The sequence below is a fragment of the Octodon degus genome, unplaced genomic scaffold (assembly GCF_000260255.1).
Source record: "Octodon degus isolate 3935 unplaced genomic scaffold, OctDeg1.0 scaffold00034, whole genome shotgun sequence".
In the NCBI taxonomy this organism is placed as follows: Eukaryota; Metazoa; Chordata; class Mammalia; order Rodentia; family Octodontidae; genus Octodon; species Octodon degus.
Window position 1 is genome coordinate 1,736,602 of NW_004524610.1, and position 21,139 is coordinate 1,757,740.

A 21,139-nucleotide genomic window follows, 5' to 3' on the forward strand; every position below is an offset into this window, starting at 1 on the left:
GTGGCATAAGTGCCTGCCTTGCAAGTGCAAGGTTATGAGTTTGATCCCTGGTACCGCAATGAGTGTCTTCACCTCTGCAGATAGTAAATGCAACTGAAAGCCATGGCATAAACCACAATCCTGGTCCATTTTCTATGTAAATCTCAAGTCTTTTTTATGGTCAGTTTTCAGAGTCCATTACCCTATCTTATTGTTAACCACAATTCCTTATCCTTTCCTCCAGTTTCTGCCCTGTTTGCTCTTGTCTCCAATTCTGACGCTGCTTTATCCATAGAGTTCTCTTACACTATCTGCCTTGACCACAAGAATGCCTTAAACTCCTTGATTCTTTCTTCCTCCTTTTTCCTTGTAGTACCAGAGATAGAAGCGCAGCCTCAGCACTCTAGGTAAGGACTCCACCACTGAGCAGTACGCTGGCCCTCACTTCATTGTTCATTCATTAGACTCTTCCACACAGTAACCTAACATCAGTAAAAGCACACTCTCTTTCACACATTATCATATAGGCAGGGAAAGAAGCCAAAGCTCAGCTTAGAGGTAACAGCCAGAAAAAATGGAAGTTAGCAAAAACCTTAACATCTTCACATCAACCCAATTCAAGGAAAGGGTGAAAAGCATGCTCTCTGTCCCTAGGGTTACAGGAGCTTGTATTCGACCCTTGGCGAACTGTTCAGTGAGAAAGCAGTGGTATCTCCTACCACTAACACAAGCAGAGTGGTTCCAATTAATTCCAAGACTTAAAGAAAATGGTACTTTTCTAAATAGCAATAGAAGAGGTGAGTGATCAATAATGTGCAGCAGCTTCAAGGAATTTCTAGGGACCATGCGAAGAATACTAATCTAGTCATTTTCTCGGGGAGGTATTGTCAGCTCTTTTATTTGCCATCATGAAGGTGGCATCCCAGTCCCCAAACTGAAAGCCTAGTCTGCCATGGGGAGGAGGCTGTTTTCAGTCTCAATTTCTGTATCATTAGTCAGCTTTGAGTTGTGAACAGGAAGGCAGACACCCACAACTCCCGGGAGACCCACGGCTCGGAGTCTTCCGTTCACAGCCCACTGGCTCCAAGGCAAAATGCAACAGCACAGCTGAGGGGCACTGTGGAGGGCACTGCTCACCTTGTGCAGCCAGGGAGTAAGACAGCAGGGGAAGTGCGCAAGAGAAACAGTCGGTCGGGAGCAAACAGCCCTGAGGCCGCCTCTAGACGCACCCCGAGTACATGCACTGGCATCCGCCGCCCGTCAGGTTGGCAGCCAAGATGAAGCCTCACCCTTCCTCCTGCTCTGAAATGCTGCTCTCTCCAGCCTCTTTCTACATAAACGCGTGTTTACCAAGTATTTAGGTTAAAATGACTGCTCGGGAAATGCAACATAAATACGTAAACGTATGTCTGAGGAGCTTTCTTGCCAAATGGTGGAATAGAAACTCTAAGCTTCTGTCTTCATCTCTCATTTGATGCTTAGCTTACACACTGTAGAACAGCAGGAAGCCTTTATATTCAACTGCATTTTCCTTCCAACACAAGAAAAAATTAATAATAAACACAGATGGAAGCTTGCTTTACCCTGAAATGCCCATGGCAATCAAAGCCAGTCTTAGGCTTATTTCTAAGGCTAGCTCCCTGGAGAATGAACCAATTCCAGGAGCCCAAGGTGGCGTGGAAAGGCCATCAAACCATCCTACAAGTTCTGACTTGTCAGCAAGGTGCCACCTCATAGTCCAGACTCGCCTTGAACTCTCTATGTAGTCCAAGCTGGCTCTTCAGCTGCCTCTGTCTCCCAAGAACTGCGATTTCAGTGGTGAGCCACTGCGCTCAACAAGAAATAACTATTTTTAAAGGAAATCCAATATATAGAAGTCAATAAAGGGAAAATAATAAAACATATAGGAGATGATCAGTTTTATTTTGAAGTCTGTATGTGTGTGAATACATGGCAAAAGGTCAGGAAGACTATGTCATGCCAATAGCACCAGACCCCGGGAAAAGCTTCCCACTGCTCTGCCTCTGCCACACCCCACGCTCACCTTGCCACTCTCAGGGGTCCTCCAGCTCTCCCCACCACCCACTTGGGTCAGCTGTTACAGAAGGCAAGGAGCAGAGAAGGAAAGACTGAACTGCAGGACATGTCAACAGAAATGTCGAAAATTTAAAACAATGGGTAAGAAGACTGACAAAAATGTAAAACAACAGCCAAAGACTGTGGACAACTACCAGAGACATTACATTACACCTTCAGCAAAAAGATGGACCACAGACCTAAGTGAAAGCAAGTACCTGTGAGACACCAGGCAGACACCAGGCAGACTGCACTGCAACAGCGACACTCAGATGTAACACAAAGACATGATCTATGCCAAGAAACAGCAGAGAAGCTGGACTTCACTAAAATGAAAGACTTGCTCTGCAAAAGATCATATGGCGCAATGCAAAGACAAAGATTAGGGGAAAACGAAAAAAAAAAGCATCAAATGAAGGATTGTTATCTACAATACACAAAAAACCCTTAAAATGCAGTAGCAGGGCCAGGGAGATGGCTCAGTAGAATAAGCACTGCCCTGGCAAGCACAAATAAATAACGTGTAGTAACACACAACCCACTTGGAAGGAACCAAAGGCCCTAACTGATGATGCCTTACCACTGAGGATGCACGGCCAGCAAGCGGGCCACGGCCTGGGGCACCAGGGACGCGCAAAGGACGGCAAGCCCTGCAGAGCCGCTAAGAACGTCCTGTGAGGGCTCCTCCTCACAGCTGGTGGGAACACAGAGTACAGCCCCTCTGACACACAGTCCAGAAGCTTCTTACAAAACTGAACCCACCCTATTCATACCAGTCCAGCAACTGTATGTGGGCACTGACCCAAGGGAGCGAAAAATGGATGTAGGCATGAAATGTGCATAGAAATATCTAGAGATGCTTTACTCACAACTGCCAAAACGTGGAGCAGCCAGATGTCCTTCAGTAGGTAAGTGGATAAACTAACATACACCCAGAATGCGGAACAGTACTCAGCACTGAAGCACGCCTTGAGAAGACATGGCGAAAACAAATGCATACTACTCAGGGGATGAAACCAATCTGAAAAAAATATATATAAAGCATGATTCTAACTACATACATGACATCCGGAAAAAGACAAATACTGTAGAGGTGGTTTTAAAAAACCCAGCAGTGGTTGCGAGGACCTACGGGAAGAAGAAGGGATGGGCAGAGGCTGGAGGATTCTGGAGGCGGAAAACTTGTGCGGGTGCACGCCAGCTGACAGCACCGGGGCTGGCTTGTGACTGTCCTGCCTCCTCAAGGAGAGGCTGACCTCAGAGGAGGTTAGGCACATGCAGACACAGAACATGTGGTAGATGCCCATGGCTTCAGTTTTGCTGCGGCCCTAAAAAATTATTATCTTTTAAAAATGAGATCTCATGACCACAAGGAACCATTACCATATTCCTATCAGAAAGGGGACGATTTTTAAAACATCAAATTCTGACAAGAAACCAGATTACTTACACATGCGGTACTGACAGAAATGGCAGACACTCCAGAAAACAGTGTGGTGTTTCTCCCAAAATAACCAAGCAACTTCTTACTCCACAGCCCAGCCGTGGCACTCCTGGACCTCCGACCCCACTGGGGTGTCCAGGACCTCCACTGCTGAGCACGTTCACTGAGCAAAGGACAGACCGTTCACATGCGCACCAGGTCACCCGCAGCGGGTCATACACCCCAGCATTCCATTCAGATCACACTCTGGAGACAGACATGGTCACAGAGTGGAGGACTGATGCATCCCAGGAGTCAAGGGATGAGGGGAGCGCAGGATTGGGAGCACTGAGGCAAAGGGACACCTCTGCACCCTGGCCATAGTCCAGCCCCACTGGGGCACTAACCTAGTCTAGAGAGATACTTCGAAGGGGGCAACAGGAGAGTACACAGAACCCCTCTGTATGATTCTAAAACAGGCATGTGAATCTACAATTATCTCAGAATAAATGCTGCACTAGGAAAGTTAAGTGAAAATGTAGCAACACTGAATATTAGAACACTCCAGCAGTGTCATCTCCCGCTTGGAAGGATCAAGCACTGGCCCTGGGTACCCTTGTGCAGAGTTGGACCTAACGCAGGAGCGGCGGCTCACCTTCCACACTGTCAGAACAGGAGGTTCCGATGCCGGTGTCCCCGCTGTCGGACGCTATGCTGTGCCTCCTGATCGGTGTGCTTCGCTGGCTGGATGGCGCGGCGGTGGCTGGCCACAGGGGCTCGTTACCAGGTGACCATGCTGGCGAGCAGTCTGAGCCTGAAAGGAACATGCGCACTGTTAGCACACACACAATGTCTACGCAGAGGGAAAAACTCACCTAGGATATAAAAGGCACATTCTCCCAAACCAAAAACAACCACCGAGGCCCAAGACCGGTCAGATACACTTTACACAGCACACGAGTCTCAATGCGGGACTGACTTTGCAGCTTCCTCTGGCTAAAGAACTCTGTTTTTGGTTTCTGGGTATTAAATTTTTAAATGCGCCATTGTCTTATTTAAAATATTAATTTATCTTCCAACACTAACACACTGCTCTGGGATACATGGCAGGTGGGTACCTACAGCTCCACGTGCGGGCAGTAGCTATGTGCTAGAGATCTGGAAAGTGGCACTGAGTCACGTTACCTGACAACAAAGCAGAAGCTACGCATGTAGTGCGCACCTACAACCTCCAGTACCTATAGTCCAGGCAGGAGGAGCACAAGTTTGAGAGCAGCCTAAGCACTTTAGTCAGTCCCTGGCTCTTAATTTTGAAAAAAAAAAAAATTTTTTTTTCCAGGATTGGGGCCTTAGTTTAGTGCAAAGTTCCAAGTTCAATCCCTAGTGTCAATAAAAAAGTAAGCGTGCCCATTCTGTAAAAAATAATAAAATGCTCTACTATAGCATAGGCATTTAAAATTATTTTCTACTCCACAATAGACCTTTTATGTCTATATCTTTTCCTAAAAATGTAATAGCACAATAATTCCCTACTCTTAGCTCAGTCTTTGAGTTACACTGAATCCTTGTTGGCCACCTACACTTCCGTCTCTTCTCAAAGTTTGTTTCATATTTGTCCATTCCGACCTTGTGTTTGACTTTGTTTTATCCATCACTTTAATTTTATTTTTTAAAGAGAATAAAAAATAGCTTTAAAAATCAGAAGCAAAATTAGAATTTCACTAAACCAGATAGGAATTCAAAAATGATTGCTATATTGCATATTGTCATCAAATTAGTTGTTCAAGTTACCAGATATGAGCATGCAAACTTGGTTTAAAAAAAAGCAAAAAAAAAAAAAAAAAAAATGTAAGCAGGAACTGGCCCTGTCAATACACAAGTAGAAATCAGCGGCACAGTTACCTTAGCTGTGCTGTGGATATGCGCATATTTTTTCCTTTTTTTTTCTTTTTTCCTTTTCCTCATCCTAGTTCCTCCTTCCCTTTGAGCAGTTTATTTCCCTTTCACAGAATCTATTGTACTTTTCAGACTTTATTTCTTCTTTCAGGTTCTTAACACTAGGGAGTCATTACGATGTTTACACATGCAGTTCTCATTTATTTCACTTAAAAGTTCGGTCTCTAGTTGCATCCATTTACCTATAAAAGCCTTGAGGGTTTTTTTTATAGCTGAGTAATACTCCATTGTATAAAAATATTACATCTTTTTAACCATTCCTCAGCTGATGGGCATTTGGATTGTTTCCAAGATTTAGCTATGACAAACTGTGCTGCTATAAACACGAATGGACATATATCACTGTGGTTTGATGTTTTTAGTTCTTCTGGAAGAATACCCAGGAAATGGGATCGCAAATCCTAATTTTTAAGTACTCTCTACACTGGTTTCCACAGTAGTTGGACCAGTCTGCACCCCCACCAACAATGGAGAAGGGTTTCTTTCTCCCCCACAACCCCTCCAGCATGTGTTATTGTTTTGCTTTGTTTTTTGGTTTGGTTTGGTTTTTTTTTTTTTTTTTTTTTTTTGCTGATAGCCATTCTTTCTGGAGTGAAATGGAATCTCCTGTTGTTTAAATTTGCGCTTCTCAAATGACCAATGGTGTTGAACATTTTTTCATATATTTATTTTCTTTTTGTATTTCTTCACTGAGAAGCTTGTATCCACCTAAGATGCCCATTTTTGGATTGGGTCTTTGAATTTTGAGGGTCAGATTTTCTTTTAATTCTTTATATGTTCTAGACAGAAGTCCTTTGTTTGAGGGAACAGGCAGCTAATTTTTTTTTCCCAATTCATGGGATTTCTTTTTATTCTACTGGTGATTTCTTTTGACAAAAGTGTAAAACTATTTAATAAGATGAGATCCTAGTTGTTTATTCTTTGAAGTATTTCTGGTGCACTTTGGATTTTGTTCATGAACTGTCTACTCCTATGTCTTCAGGATTTCTACCTACTTTCCCCTTTCATACATTTAGTGTTTCTGTCTGAATATTTAAATCTTTGATCATTTTGACTTTAGTCTTGTGCATGGTGATCAACATGAGTCTGATGTTGTTAGCCTTCGGCATGGGGAAAGCCTGTTTTTCCAGCACCATTTATTAAAGAGACTATCTTCCTTTCACCGAAAAGGTGTGGCCCCTTTGTCAGAGTTAAGGCAGCTGAGTGTGTCTGCAGTTGTCTCTGCACCTTGTGATCTGTTCCACTGATCCTCAGGTCTGTTTTAGTGCCGGTACCATGCTGATTTTATCACGTCAGCTTAGTAGTATAATTTCAAGTCAGGGATTGTGATGCCTCCTGCCTTTCTTTTGTTGCCCAGGACTGCTTTTGATATTCTGGGTCTCTTCTGGTTTCAGATGAATTTTAGGAATGTTTTCTGTAGAACTATGAAGTATACTAATGGTAGTTTAATTGGGATGGCATTCAATTCATATAACAATTTTGGGAGTATGGCCATTTTCACAATGTTGGCTCTTCCTACCCAGGAGCATCTTCTTTGATCTCTTTTTTTCAGAACACTGCAATTTTCACAGTACAGATCTTTTACTTCCTTTGCTAGACTGATTCCTAAGTACTTTCATTTTTCTGGATGTTATTGTGAAAGGTGTGGTTTCCCTAACTTCTCTCTTTGTATGTTTGTCGTTTTTGTACAGGAATACTATTGATTTCTGAGTGTTGACTTTGTATTCAGCTACACTACTGAATTTGGTTATTAAATCTAACAAGTCTCTTGGCATTTTAGGGGTCTTCTACCTGAAGTATCATGTCATCTGTGAATAATGATAATTTAACTTATTCCTTTCTAATCATTATTCCTTCTATTTGCCTCTCTTGTCTAATTCCTCTGGCTAATGATTCCAGAACTATATTGAATAGGAGTGGTGACAGGGGACATCTTTGTCTTGCTCCTGATTTCATAGTGAAGGCTGTCAGTTTCTGTCCATTTAGTATGATACAGGCTATTGGTTTGTCATAGATGGCTTTTATCAGATTGAGGTAAAGATTACCTATTCCAATTTTCTGTAGGGTTTTATCATGGGATTTTTAAAATCACCATGTTGACAAATATCTGAAGGACTGCCAACAAGGCGAGACGATGTTTATACGCACCTTTCTAAATGGCAACCTAGGATCAGGCGTCTATATCCTAACACATCGAGACCTACGAGGAATTTATCCTACATAAATGCCAAGTAAGTATAAACACATAAACATGAGAACACAAACACAGCACTCCTTAAAAGATATGAATGCTTAAAAAGAACAAATCTCTGTAAATTGGTCAGTAATGCTTATGTGCTAAAAATAATTTCACCAACTTCTTTTTTTCAACCTCAAAGGACTCCAAAACACATAATGTGTGAAAGGATTTTATAAAGCAACATATTTAACACAACATATTAAATATGTCTGCTGGAGAAGACGTTATACATTAAATATGTAATGGCTGGAGAAGAATTACACATTTGCATACACGGGGGTGGGCTCAGAGAGCTCGACACCTAGATACTAACCCTGACTACTAAGTTTTATCAAAGGACAAAACGCATGATGTAGACATTTACACCATCAATGACTTCTACTGCTCCTTCCATCACTTCAGGGAGAAATGCTAAAAATTATGTGCACCTATTTTTAGGCAACATGAACACTTGATTCGGAGATCGGGAACCAGCAATAGATCAAGATACAAACATTCAATAATAAGTTCTTAATACCAATTTTTAGAAAAGCTACATAAAATAAAAACTTGATTTCACACGATATAACTATTTTGAACAATATAAAGCATAACACTACACTTTAACCTACAATATATCTCCATCTTACTTACTGACAAATCTTGGCCAAAGAAACCATAACCATTTGTAGATCAAAAGAACAGTCTCTTTCTCCATCTCCTCTCTCTCTCTCCCCCCTCCCTCCCTTCCTTGCCCTCCCCTTTTCTTCTTCTCCTTCTTTCTCTCTCTCATCTCTCTCAATCTTACTCTAGTGATAGAAAACAAATCAGCCCACTGTACACACTAATTCTATGGAACCTGCTATCAAAACAGGAAAATCTTCAGTAATTAGTCTATGTTATTACTGCCATGAAAAATGGCTAATGACAGGGTTAGAAGTAAGAAATCCCTAATGTAAAGGGTTAGAGGGTAAATAATTTCAGTTTTGCAGGGCATTTGATCTTGTCAACCACCCAACTCTGCAGCCGAAAGGTAAGTCAGTCACAGATGACAGACATGTACTTGTGTCCCCATAAAACATTCTGTACAGCAGTGACAAGTCAGACAGACCCTGAGGCCCTTGCTCGAGAGTAAGACACACTCCAACCAGAAACGCTGCCTGCAAGCACGCTGATTCACACGTCACTTCCTTTCTGTGGTTCCCCAAACAGCGCAGACTGGCTCAAAATTAAGAGCGAGGACTCACTCAAGGTGCTTAGGCTGGTCTCAAACTTGTGATCCTCCTACCTGGACCATAGGTATTTGGGATTATAAGTGAGCACACCATGCCCAGCTTCTACTTTTATTGTCAGGTAACAGGATTAATATTTTATGTATACTGCGTGATTCAGTCCAATTTTGCCAGGGAATACAGCAACTCATGAAAGTATTACAGAGGATTTTTGAGGACCATATGAACAAAAAAACATCAATTTTGGATTTCTTTTTTCAGAATAAAATTATCTTAGTTTTATCTGTGTGGTATGGAACTCCTGAACAAGATCAAATGTGAGCTGTGAGAGATCTTCAACGTCCACCTGACTGGGCCATGCAGGCCCAACAACCTGAGCAAATGTTCTGCACAGCTGTGCCAAGCTGCACAGACACCGGGCTGCTAGCCTGGGCCTCCAGACTGCCTGTCCTGCACGCTGTGTGCACTCCTTCTTTCAGCTATGGGTAGAGCAGACTAAGAGACTGACCAGCGCTTTTCCTGCACGCTGGCCTAAGGCCTCAGACCCTGGAGTTTTCCTACAATCTTAAACTGAAACACAGGCTCTCTCTCCCTGGACGCTGAGCCTGCTAGGATTCAGACTGGAACCATATCATCAGCAAATCCAGGCCCAAACCTTACCATCTCACCCCACATCAGGACTCTGTCAGCCTTCAAACTCCTGTAAGCCAGTTCTTTATATGTAATTATCTTCTCCTGGGTGTTTCTCTGGAAACCCCCACAAAAACTACTAGGCAAATTCTAACACTGCCTGTAGATATGGGAAGGAGAGAACAGTGACCAGAATCTCCATTTCCCGCGTAGTACGCAGTGCCATCTCCTCAGCAGGTGCCTATGCAACAGATTGACAAAGAGCACAAGTACAACCTCAGCTACCCATCACTAGCACCTAGGCCAAGACCTCATAGCTGTCAGCAAAGGAAACACCGGAACATTCAAAGTCACGCTCCCACTCTACCCACCGGAAACTCAACCTTCCTCTTTGAATCACAGGAGAATGCTAGTGCTCCTGATCCATGCAGAGGTTACATTTCGATGCACCCATCGTGGACTGCAAATATCACAAGTCTCAAACACATAGCGTGCGACCTGCCAAGCTGCACTGTGCATGTCATGTCCCAGGTGCTCACCTTATGAACACTCAGCTGACTGGGAGCTGAACAGCTGGCCACCAGCTCAGTGAAGACCAGGCTCCAGTGTACAGCTTCTGTTGCATGCACACCACTTCTCACCGGCCTAAATCAAAGCTCCTAAGTCACTCTGGAGTAGACCGGGGACCATCTGCACACCCAGGAGCCTGACCACACAGCAACCGGGGGGAGAGGGTGCCAGGGTCGCCTACAGCCTAACATGGCCAAGCCCATGCACGCTCCCATGCTGACGGGACACAGAGGAGTGCAGCCCTGCACCATTCCACACCTTAAATTATTAAACATCTTTGATGCAAGCACTATACGTACCTACAATATGGCATATAAAACATGAATATATAATTATAAAGTGCTTAATTAAACTTCAAAACAAAACCAAAAACCATGGACAAAAGAGGACAAATGCCAAAAAGAAAAGCACAGGTTTAAAAAAAAAAAAAAAAAAAAAAACTTTAAAATATTCAAACTCATTAGTAAACACCAAATTCAAAATGTTATCTGTTAGTATCAACCTACCACAGATATTTTTAAAAAACCAAAATAATACATTGTACATCCTACATACTGCTGAAGTTAATACTAATAATTACAAAAAAGAAATCTTTTCAAGCACTAACAAGCAATACACATCATGAATGTCTGAGTAGAGTATACTTATTCCATTAGGTCTTCTCTTAAAGAAATATGTCAACATTTGGGCAAGCAGAGCTCTAGACAGAAGACTGACCCCTGAGTGTTATTTCTAGCAAGTAACAACAAGAGTCCCCAAATGGGAAAGGAACAGAACTTTGGCCATTGTAAGAGTGTGAGAGGATCTAGAACTATAAAATGCTTACACTGTCACTCTAAATAACAAGATACAAAATTGGACACAGAGGAAACTCACCGAGAACCTCCTGCTTCCTGCTGTCTAGCAGCTCTGCTCCTCAGACCCAGCACGTCAGAAGGAGGTCTGCGAGCAAGGACCTGTTCTCTAGACTGGGCTAACACTCACCAAGGGCAGAGGCCCACGACCAACCCACAGGAGGCACACGGTGAGGATCCAAACACTGGCACAGACAACGGGGAGGAACAACCGGGTATTGCTAGTAGCTTTCTCTACCTAGATCAGTGACGGCAAACTTTCAAGAGACAAGGGCCCACACTGCAGCCCAAAACCCACATGTTCACTGCAAAGTGCCAACACTGCGACAAACCTGAATCCTGAGGCTGCAGTTAGAAAACACAACTCACACACTACATCGTTGGTCTTAAAGAAAAACAGTAACACAGGCACCCCAGGTTCGCCACACTGCTCTGGATTCTGGTTATTTCTGTGACCTTCATGGTCTTACTTTCCTTTTAACTAGTACAGTTCACATTTAAGTTTTATTTTGAGAAATGCTTAAGAATTGTTAATAAAGCCAGTAATTTACTTATTACTTAAGTCCAATTTAAGATCTTAGACAAAGTACTTCCTCCTGGAATGGGAGAGAACAAAACAATCTTAATTGGCCTATATTAGAATAAAATGATACATTCCAATGCATAAATCAAGCTTCTAATACTTTTCTAAATGTTTAAAAATGTAAAACTGCACATTAAAGTACCTAAGTCTTATTTACAAACCAAATTGGGAAGAAACTACAAATTCAAATTTAAAACCCTAGAATGCATCGTTTGCTTTGGTTGAGATAGCTTCAAATCCACTTGAATAATACCACAATTAACCTGACTTAGTAGAAGCAGTTGTGCAGTTTCCAAGGGCTGAAGGGCAGGGATGGCAAGCCTACTCCCATGCCCTAGCAGGCTGTCTGCCAGCACACAAAGCGCTGAAAGGTTTTCCTGCAGGTAGCAGGAGGTCCTGCTGGAGAAGCAGAACCCTGTGCCAGGGCACATCTGGACGGGTCCTGTCCCAAGAGGCCAGAGCCAGCACCCACCAGCAGGAAGAACAGGTGGCCCACCCCAAAACCTTGTCCTTTTACACCACTCAGGAAAGTAGCAGGATGATCCTGTTTTTGCCAAATCTTTAAAGATAGCAAAACAATTTATGCAGCCTTCCCCAAATGACAAACAAAATACAATGATAAAGTTACCTGCATCTGTCAATCTCCTCTCTCCTAAACTCGCTTGTTGTAATCCTTGAATATAACTACTTTCAAAACAACACAGTACAGTTTACCTTATGTGCCTAGAACACTGACAATGACTAATAAACACCACAAATAAAATAAATTCTAATGTTTTATACTTTATATTGAATAAATTCAGAGCGCAAGAAGACGGTCTCTCGGCAAGCAGTCACATCAGAGCACGAAGAACCTGAGCCAGGTGTTAATGCAGAAAACCCAGCTGCAAGGTTGGCCTGCTCACGAGGGGAGGCTCAGCCCCAGCCACGGCCCGAGCGCATCAAGACCACCACCAACAAAACACCCAAAACAGGCTCAGTGATCTCCAGCACAAACACCTAGCCCGTCCTATCCTACTACAACACACAGGGACAGAAGACTTGCTCCCTCTAGAACGAAGACCTAGCGCTGCCTCAGGAGCAGCACTGACTGCAAGGCATGGCGCACGCCTTCCAAGACAATGCCTTGCTTTAGCAGTACCAAGTCCAACTCCTCAGGTAGAATGCTCACTAACACTTAGAAGGATACTTCTGACACCGCAAATACGGGAGGACTGGCGTCAAGGGAAGACCTATTTTATTTTCTTTAAGAAACTTTTTATGGGAAGCAAAGATACAGACAGTATCAAATCTCCACAATCTATAGACATATCTCTAACTGCTCTTACAATAACATCTAGTTTTCTCATTGACTCTTTAATGACTGCTCTAAGCCAAAAGACAAAAATAACAGCACTGACAAGGCAGATTTACAATTCTGTGTTTTGGTATAGCGGGCTATATAAATCATAAAAGCCACTGAAAAGGGTTTTTCAAATGTAAGTTACCCTCCATTAGTGGGGTCTTAAAATCAACTTAGACACCAATCTTCATAAATAAAAGAACAACAACAAAAAAAAAAAAGAAAGAAAGAAAATATCACAACACATTTGCCCTATGTCACACAGGCTGCAACTACTTTACACTGACACGCGTAAAAGGCCTGGGATCAGATAGCCTTCCACTACTCTAACTCTCCATTCCAAATGAAATCGCTAGGTGACTTAGTTGCAAATAAAGCAATCCAGGAAATACGACACCACTCTTCCTTGACCTGTCCATCCCTTCACTCCACCTAGAAGACAGGAACTGACCAGAGCTCTCCTTCCCTCCCACCCCACCCCATCTAGAAGCCCACCGGCCTGGAGCTATGGCACGTGCCACAGCAGGCTGCTTGCTATCACAGAGCCCTGAACAGTTTGCCAGCACTCCTCTAGACCCTACTGCAGCCGCCGGGCCCCAGGGCCCTGGATCCTGGGGGCAGAGTGACACCACCACACCAGCCTCCCCCTGCCTGGAGGACTTGCTCAGAACCAAGTATGTCTCCGCTCGTGCCATCTGCTGGCTCCTAGACTGGCAAAGGGCTGCGCCAGCTGGACTGCATTCTGGGCACTGCACTGCCCCAGCCCCTGTGAGCATCCGGGCACGCTTACCAATCCACACAGCACAGGCCCCTTTCTGGGGCTCCCACCTGCTCCTCTCCCCTCACTGCTCCACCAGGCAGCCTTATTAGCTGTGTTCCCTGGCTCCTCCTCAGGCCTGAAACTTACTACTTTGTTTATTCCCAATAACCACTGAGATCTCCAGCGCTGCATTTACTGAATCACTCCTACCAGCCCCTGTGTGTCACCTCTCTCCTCCTCCTCACCATGTCTCCAACAGTGAGAGCGCTCTTCCAAGTGTCCCACACCCAGCGCAGAGCAGGGGCTCGATGAATGTGGCCATTACCACACCAAGGACCCGATAAAACATTCGCAGAGTAAAATTAGTTTTGGAAGCCTTACAAATAGAGCTACGAAAATATCCTTTCCCTTAGAAGAAGGATTAAAACAAGGGTTTTGTTTGGGGGTTGTTGTCTGTTTACTTTAAAACCCAGGATATTTTAAACTATCCCAAGAGCCAGTGTACATATAAGTATCTATTTAAAGACCAGTAAATATTTATTAAGGCAACTTTTTAAAATGTAATTTTAAATGGCTTACAGGCTGGTGGCCAAAATTCCTAGTAAACATTGGAACAGAGTCTCCAATAAGTCAAAAAGACATAAGAAGTCTCTCACACACACGGTACCACATAGAAAAATCTTCATGCTGTCAGAAGCCAGCAAAGGGAGGGAAGACCAGAAGCTGCGGCCAAGACCCAGCCGGGGGCAGTGAGGGCCTACCGCGACACTCACGCTCTGTATCCCAACAGCCCCTCGTTCAGCACTGTGCCACCTCCAGGGGAAGGGACTCTGAAGTGCCACTTCTCTCTTCACTCAGAGGAAAGGGTACAGACTGTCACAGGGACACGACAAGCAGGTCACTTGGCATCTGTGCGCATCACCTCTCAGGGCTGCTGTGACAAATGACCCCATGAAGACATGTTTAAAATTTCAGGTGTAGGGGTTGGGAGTATAGCTCGGCAAGCACGGTGCCTGCCTGGCAAGTGTGAGGTCCTAAGTTCGAGTCTAGGTTCCAAACAATGCAATAAAATCCCAGATGTACAACTAAGATCTCTCAGTAAATCTTCAGGATGATTCTTACTGTACATGTGGAAATCTTCCAGAGCAGTAACTAAAAACTGTTTAAAAAAATAAAAAATAAAAAAAATTGGAGTGCCAGGGATATAGCTCAGCAGCACAGCGTGACTGACAAGGGCAAGGTTGTGAGTTTGATTCCCAGTACAAAAAAAAAATTGGAGACGACTTGTAAGAAGGCAAGATGGAAAGGCTTCTATTCAATTTTCAGCCTTTAAGTACAAAGCTAATATTTTACTAAGCATATAGATATATACTAGAGAAGAAAAAGCATCTGACAAATACCACACAACTGAACTCTGCTCCTGTGTGACACAGAAGCCACCTCTCTTCCTGTCCCATCCAAGTCACACCCATCCCCATCTCCTGCCTAACCCAGCTCACAACACCCGGCCTGGCACCTGTCTCCAACATCTGCGCCCTGATGACACACGTTAGCCCCCAGACCCCGCTTCAGGGAACGCACAGGGACTCCCCCACAGGAATCTGCCGCTAGGAGTTTCACTAAAGCTCTGTTCATGACTTTCAAGAAAAGCAGGGTGCTTTTACCACCATTTATAAATTACCACCAGCGCCTTCCCAGCCTGGACGCTCACAGGCCACAGGATGCGCAAGTAATTGGAGCGCCGCGTTACCCCGTGTAAACCGAGCAAGAGGGGAGCGCCTCTCACGAAGCGCTCCACACTGGCACCCTCCGGTAACTGGCTACCTGTGCACTGCAGCCATTGTGCTTTGCCTGGGGAAGAAGAGTTATGCCTCATATCATGCAGCTTTACCCATACTGAAATGGATTAGTGGGCTTAAAAGTATTTCTGCAAAGATAATACTGAAAATATAAGTAAACAAAAAAGCCAAGTTGATCCCTTCAAGCATCATTCCTTACATAAAAGTAAAAAAAAAAAAAAAAAAAAAAATTAAGATATCAAAAAAAAAAAAAAAAAAAATTAAGATACTCAGATCTTATAGTACTCTTCCACCTCAATGCATTCCACTGAAGTAAATCTGATACTTTTATAATGCAGCTCTCAAGCAATGATTTGGATACTTTTGTCTTTTTGAGACAGTGTTTCACCATGTAGTTCAGGTGGGTCTTGAACTCACTTGGTAGCCCAGGCAGGACCCAAACTCCCAGTGAACCTCCTGCCTCAACCTCCTGAGTGCTGGGATTACAGGCATGCACCACTAGGCGCACCCTGATTCTTTTTCTTTCTTTTTTTTTTTTTTTGGTAGCAGGAATTAAACTCACCAGGCAGGTGCTGTGCCACTGAGATATATCGCCGCCCCTAACTCATATACTCTAGAAGGCAAAAAGCTTTGTACAGACATGACTAAAAAGCAAAGTCAATTGAAAGATACCAAGAATATGAACATCAAGCAGGTATTCATCACAAGTATTAAAACACTTTTTAAAGCACACCTGAAATTTGGTAAGCTACAGCAAATTCTGCATGCACACGATAAGGCTGTGCAGGTCAACATTTTAGTGATGCCTACCCATGTTCAAAGCAAGGAATCCTCTGGCCCTATACTCTCCCATCTCTACACACCTGCCCCTTTTATTAAGAAACAGTCAGAAGTGCCCAGGAAAATAATCAAAACACAGTTGCAAAGCAGGAGGAGACTGAGAGCTGTGTTTCTCCACTCTACAGACAGCCAGAGATCTGCTCAGACATGAGACACCAGGTTCTAACTGGAGGTGAAATTCTAGGTCACAGGAAAGTAAGAACCAAGAATAAAACAGGATCAAGTTGCAAGACTGAGAATGAAAGTCAAGCCGTCCTTGAAGATGGTCCACCTAGTTAGCAGGGGATGAGAAGCCATAGAGTAGGCCTGCTCACAGACACTACAGCTAGTCAGAAAACAACAGCAAAATCGAGCTCAGCCCAAGCAAATCGTTCATCCCACACTTAAGGAGGCAACTTTTTTTTTGGAAATGGTCTCACTACACAGTTCATGTTGGCCTTGAATTCACAACGTAGCCCAGGCTGGCCTCCAACTCACAGCAACCCTCCTGCCTCAGCCTCCCAAGCACTGGTATTACAGGTGTGCACTATTATACTGGCTTGACTCAGATTTTTAAATAATCAATAACCAGTAGAGGTAACTCTAAATATAAAAACAGGGAAAAAGAAGTCAATCAAAGGTACAAAGTTTGTTAAATGGGAAGAATAAGTTGTAGTGATCTACTGCACTTCACTGTGGCCATGGTAAATAATAGCGTATTGCACACATTAGAAATCGCTAGGAAACAGATCTGTAACATTCCTATCACAAAAAAAGTTGGGGAGGTAACAAGCACGTTAGCTTCAGCTGACCTGCGCAACGCATAATGATCAAAACATCACACTGCACCCCATGATTATTTTCCAATTTAAAAAACAAAATTTAAATTAAAGAAGGAAATCTGGAAGTTCTCAGTGGCCAGCAAGATCGTGCAGTGGCCTAAGGGCCTGCTGCTAGGCAAGTGCAGGGACCCGTGTTCAGTGCCCTACCACATGCTGCGCAGGCCCTGCCCCGAGGTGCCCTGAACCTGGAGCCCAGGCACGGCGGTGCACCCTGCAACCCCAGCGCTGAAAACTGAAAGTTCTTTATGAACCACTACAAGTAACTTTTAAAATACAACCACTAACAGAATAAAAATAAATTATTCCAAAATGATTTGGAATTTTATTTTCAATTCTTCTACAATAAGTTTTAAGCTAGCTAGGCAGGTTTAGGCTACAGTTAAAATTACTTCAATTAAGAAGAATGATCAGATGAATAAATCAGTTTTCCTTCCAAAGAAAAAGTATGAATTCAAACAAATATTCATCAAGTGCTTCTTATAGAAAAGGACTCAAGGTAAAATAGCAACCAACACAGATCCTTCTATGAAGGATTTCCTTCTATGAAAAATGACACACCTACTGATCTCAGCAGTGGCAGGGCAAAGTCACTAACCTCTACTTACACAAAACACATTCAAACAAGCATTTGGGCAGCCATTTGAAGGAGAGCCATATATTCAATTTCATAATCCTTTCTGTCTAAAAAACTCAACATGAAGTACAGTGAAAACTAATTGAGAGATTGTTCATAAAATGATTACAAAGGTAAGTGAATACAAAACTGGAGACCTGGAAGATAGCTCAATAGAATAAGTGGCTGCCTGGCAAGTGTAGAGTCCTGAGTTCAATCCCTGGTACTGCAAAAAAAAAAAAAAAAAAAAAAAAAAAAAAAGAGTCGGTAAATGATATTTTTGAGGGCTGGCCAAATAGCTCAGCGGATTAAAGTGACTTAAGCAGATGCAGCAGCCAGGGTTTGATCCCCAGCAGGCCACGCCGCCCCAGCACCCAGGGAACGCTGAGATAGCAATTGAGACGGGGAATGGTGACACACGCGTGTAATCCTAGCACTTGGGAGGCTGTAAACAGGCGGATCACTACAAGTCCGATCTATGCAGTGAGACTCTGTATACCCTTTCCTAAAATACAAAAAAAAAAAAAAAACAAAACAAAACAAAACTGGTATTCCAGGTGACTTTACCTTCCACATGGGATGTAACTTTTTCATAATATCACCTAACAGGTAAAATATTCTTCATGATAGTATTCCAAAACTAAATCAAAATGAATTTTCCTACATAACAAAATTGTTAAAGCTAACTAGTGCTATAAGTGCTGCTTTAATTGATGTAGCCACGAGCTTCCAAAGGAAACAGAGCAGGGTAATTATTCCTGAACAACCTTTTCATTTTTCTGTTACTTAGGGACATAAATCCAATATGTTTACATGCAAAGCTGAAACACATCTTAAGTCTTAAAATAGTTCAAAATAATGTTGACAAAAATCTGTAAATATCTGGAATTTTACACCCCAAATTAAAACAATTCTATTCAATCTGTTCAGTACGTTATTACAGAAATGAGGACTGCTCAGTATTAATAAGAAAGCTTCTAAAAAGCTTCAGAAATGTCATAACCAAACCATACGTATGCAGTTCCTTAAAGCTACGAGGTATGCACACTCGGGCCCTACAGAAGCTACACAACCAACTGTGGAAACCAAGCTACAGGAAACACAGTCCAAAGCTTCCCCCCACCCCAGTCCTAATAAGAACTAAATACTGCAGTTCATTTTAGAGCTCTGAATTTTAATACTCAAAAGACCTTTCTTGTCCCCAGTGCTGGGAATTAGGCCCTGGGCCTCACCCACGAGATGAATGCTCTATTGCCAAGCTACATCCCCTGACCTTTTGAAAAGCAGACTGAGACCAGGCCTCACTAAATCACTCAGGCTGGCCTTGAACTTGCAATTCTCTGAACAGCAGTTCCTCAGAGGGGCATCAATAATGCAACCACGTGTCGCTCAGCAGGCGTCTGTGCGGAGAGAGCGAGTACCTCCAAGATTCTGCTCGTTATAGTCTATGGGCCACCTGAACTGACTTAGCCCTAACAAGGTCTTCATTTATCACAGGTGCAAGGAAGCAAAGACAGAGGCAGACAGCCTCTCAGCCCAGGGAGTGGTCAACAAGAGCAGGCAGTAAAGCGGGCACCACAGCCTGATCCCCGGATGGGCAGCCGCTCCTGTCCTGAGGGACCGAGCGCAGCTAACATGTGCAGGAAGCGTAGGACACTCCACACGGGGCTTCCCAGGGACCTGCTGCCTGGTCACCTGCGCTGCAGGAGGGGGTCCCACATAGCTTGGAGCTCGCCAGCTCTGCCCTTGAGATGTCAGGAATACAGCTCCGCTCCCTTCTGACCCACTCACTGCCACGCAAGGATGAGGCTCTGTGCCCAGCCTGCCTTCTTACCTCCTCCAAGATGCACTCTGGCTCAACTGCTGAGCCTCAATCTCTGGATGGCTGGTTCTCCCCAGACCTCTCCCCTACCAGCCATGGGGCCTTTAGTACTTTCCACCAGGCACCTCCGTGGTACCACTGCCCCACTCCAGGGATGCCCCCACCTCCCACTCCACACCCCACCTGGGAACCCTGAGAGAGGGTGATGCTTTGGCTGGCCTAAGGTGAACTCTCCACTCAGCCCTCTCTTCCCCAACCCTTGTCTGAAGCTCAGGGAATGAGCCAAAACTCAGAGGTCATCTCTGGTCACCCCTCTCCTCAGCTACACCTCCATCACACAGTGACCCCACAGGGACAGATTTCTCCAGGTACCCCAACTGCCGCCTTCCCCCACTGGCAACCTGTGGGACACTCCCTGACCTTCCACAGAAAGCAGATTGCTGGGCAAACAGCAGCAACAGAGAAGTCCACTGCATGTCCCCTGGACACAGGAGGACCTGGTGCGCTACAGACCACTCAGCCACCCCTTCCCCTCATAGATGGCTCCCACCCCTCACAACGAACACGAGCCTGCACTGGTGCCAGGCCTGTCCTCCTGCCGATCCTGCTAACAGTCCCTTCCATTTGGACACCTAACTAAGCACACCTTGCTGCACCTGGCACACCTCTGGGCAGCCGTGTACCCAGTGGGAGCTCCTCCTGTGAGGCCCAGAGTGCCCTGCCCATCCTCTGCCCCTCCTGCCGTCTGATTTTCCTGGGCCTAATTTGCTGGCCAATCGTACTCCCATTCTTTATATTCTTGTATCCTAATCATTTCCATTCTTAAAGTCAGTGACCTTACACAACAAATTGTCTAAAATAGTCTAAAAATAGACTTCAATTTTTAAACTTTTTAAGACTTCAATAGTCTAAAAATGTTAGAGCTTAAAATATGAAAACCCTTAAGTAATAATACTAGGTTGGCGTTTCAAAGTTATCCAAGTGATCATATTCTGTGTTTAATGCATAATTTGTGGGAACTAATTAAGCTTTAAAACAGAGTGAAATACTATCTAGGAGACGTCAAGCCTCCACTGTCTTCTCAGAGTACACACATTTCTTTCATTCATCAGAAAAATTATGGTTCCCTAACATCGTCCTGTTCACATTGTACATGAAAATTCACAAGACCATAACAGAGTATCAGCTCACCATGTATCATCTGGCCTGATTAATTCACCAGCTTCACTCCAGCCAAAAGGTGATCGAATTCCACCTGCTCGCCAAGTTCATCTCACAAAAGCCATCACTGAAAGTGTGATTCCCGCCCGCAGCCCCAGGCCTACTGCATCCACTTGGTTCTGACCAGAGCAACACTGCACTGTTAGCACAGCCCTCCTGGGCCCACCTTGGCCAGAGCCACAGCAGAACAGCTCATTACTGGTGTGATCCACCAGCCAGTGCCACACTCATTATGACATCACTCAACACCCACAGACCCCGCGCATCAGCCACAGAGAAGCAGACTGAGGCTTGGGGCAAAGACCAACTAGCACTTCTAGGCTTTGCAAGTACCTTCTATCCCAAAATGCAAAGAGGAATATCTAGTGTAACCAACTGTCTGTAAGCGCTCAGAGCATTA

At 44.0% G+C, this 21,139-nt stretch overlaps 1 protein-coding gene across 1 annotated transcript in view; it reads right to left on the reverse strand.

The window, feature by feature from the left end:
- Nucleotides 1-20,888, reverse strand: part of Cep85l (centrosomal protein 85 like) — a 93,659-nt gene extending 72,771 nt beyond the window's left edge. The window contains exons 1-2 of the mRNA XM_023714252.1: nucleotides 20,710-20,888; nucleotides 4,134-4,292 (exon numbers count right to left, since the gene is read on the reverse strand). Of these exons, the coding sequence (XP_023570020.1) occupies nucleotides 4,134-4,292; nucleotides 20,710-20,719 (169 nt within the window). The 5' untranslated portion in view covers nucleotides 20,720-20,888. The remainder of the gene's footprint in view (nucleotides 1-4,133; nucleotides 4,293-20,709) is intronic.
- Between the last annotated feature and the right edge of the window lie 251 nt (nucleotides 20,889-21,139).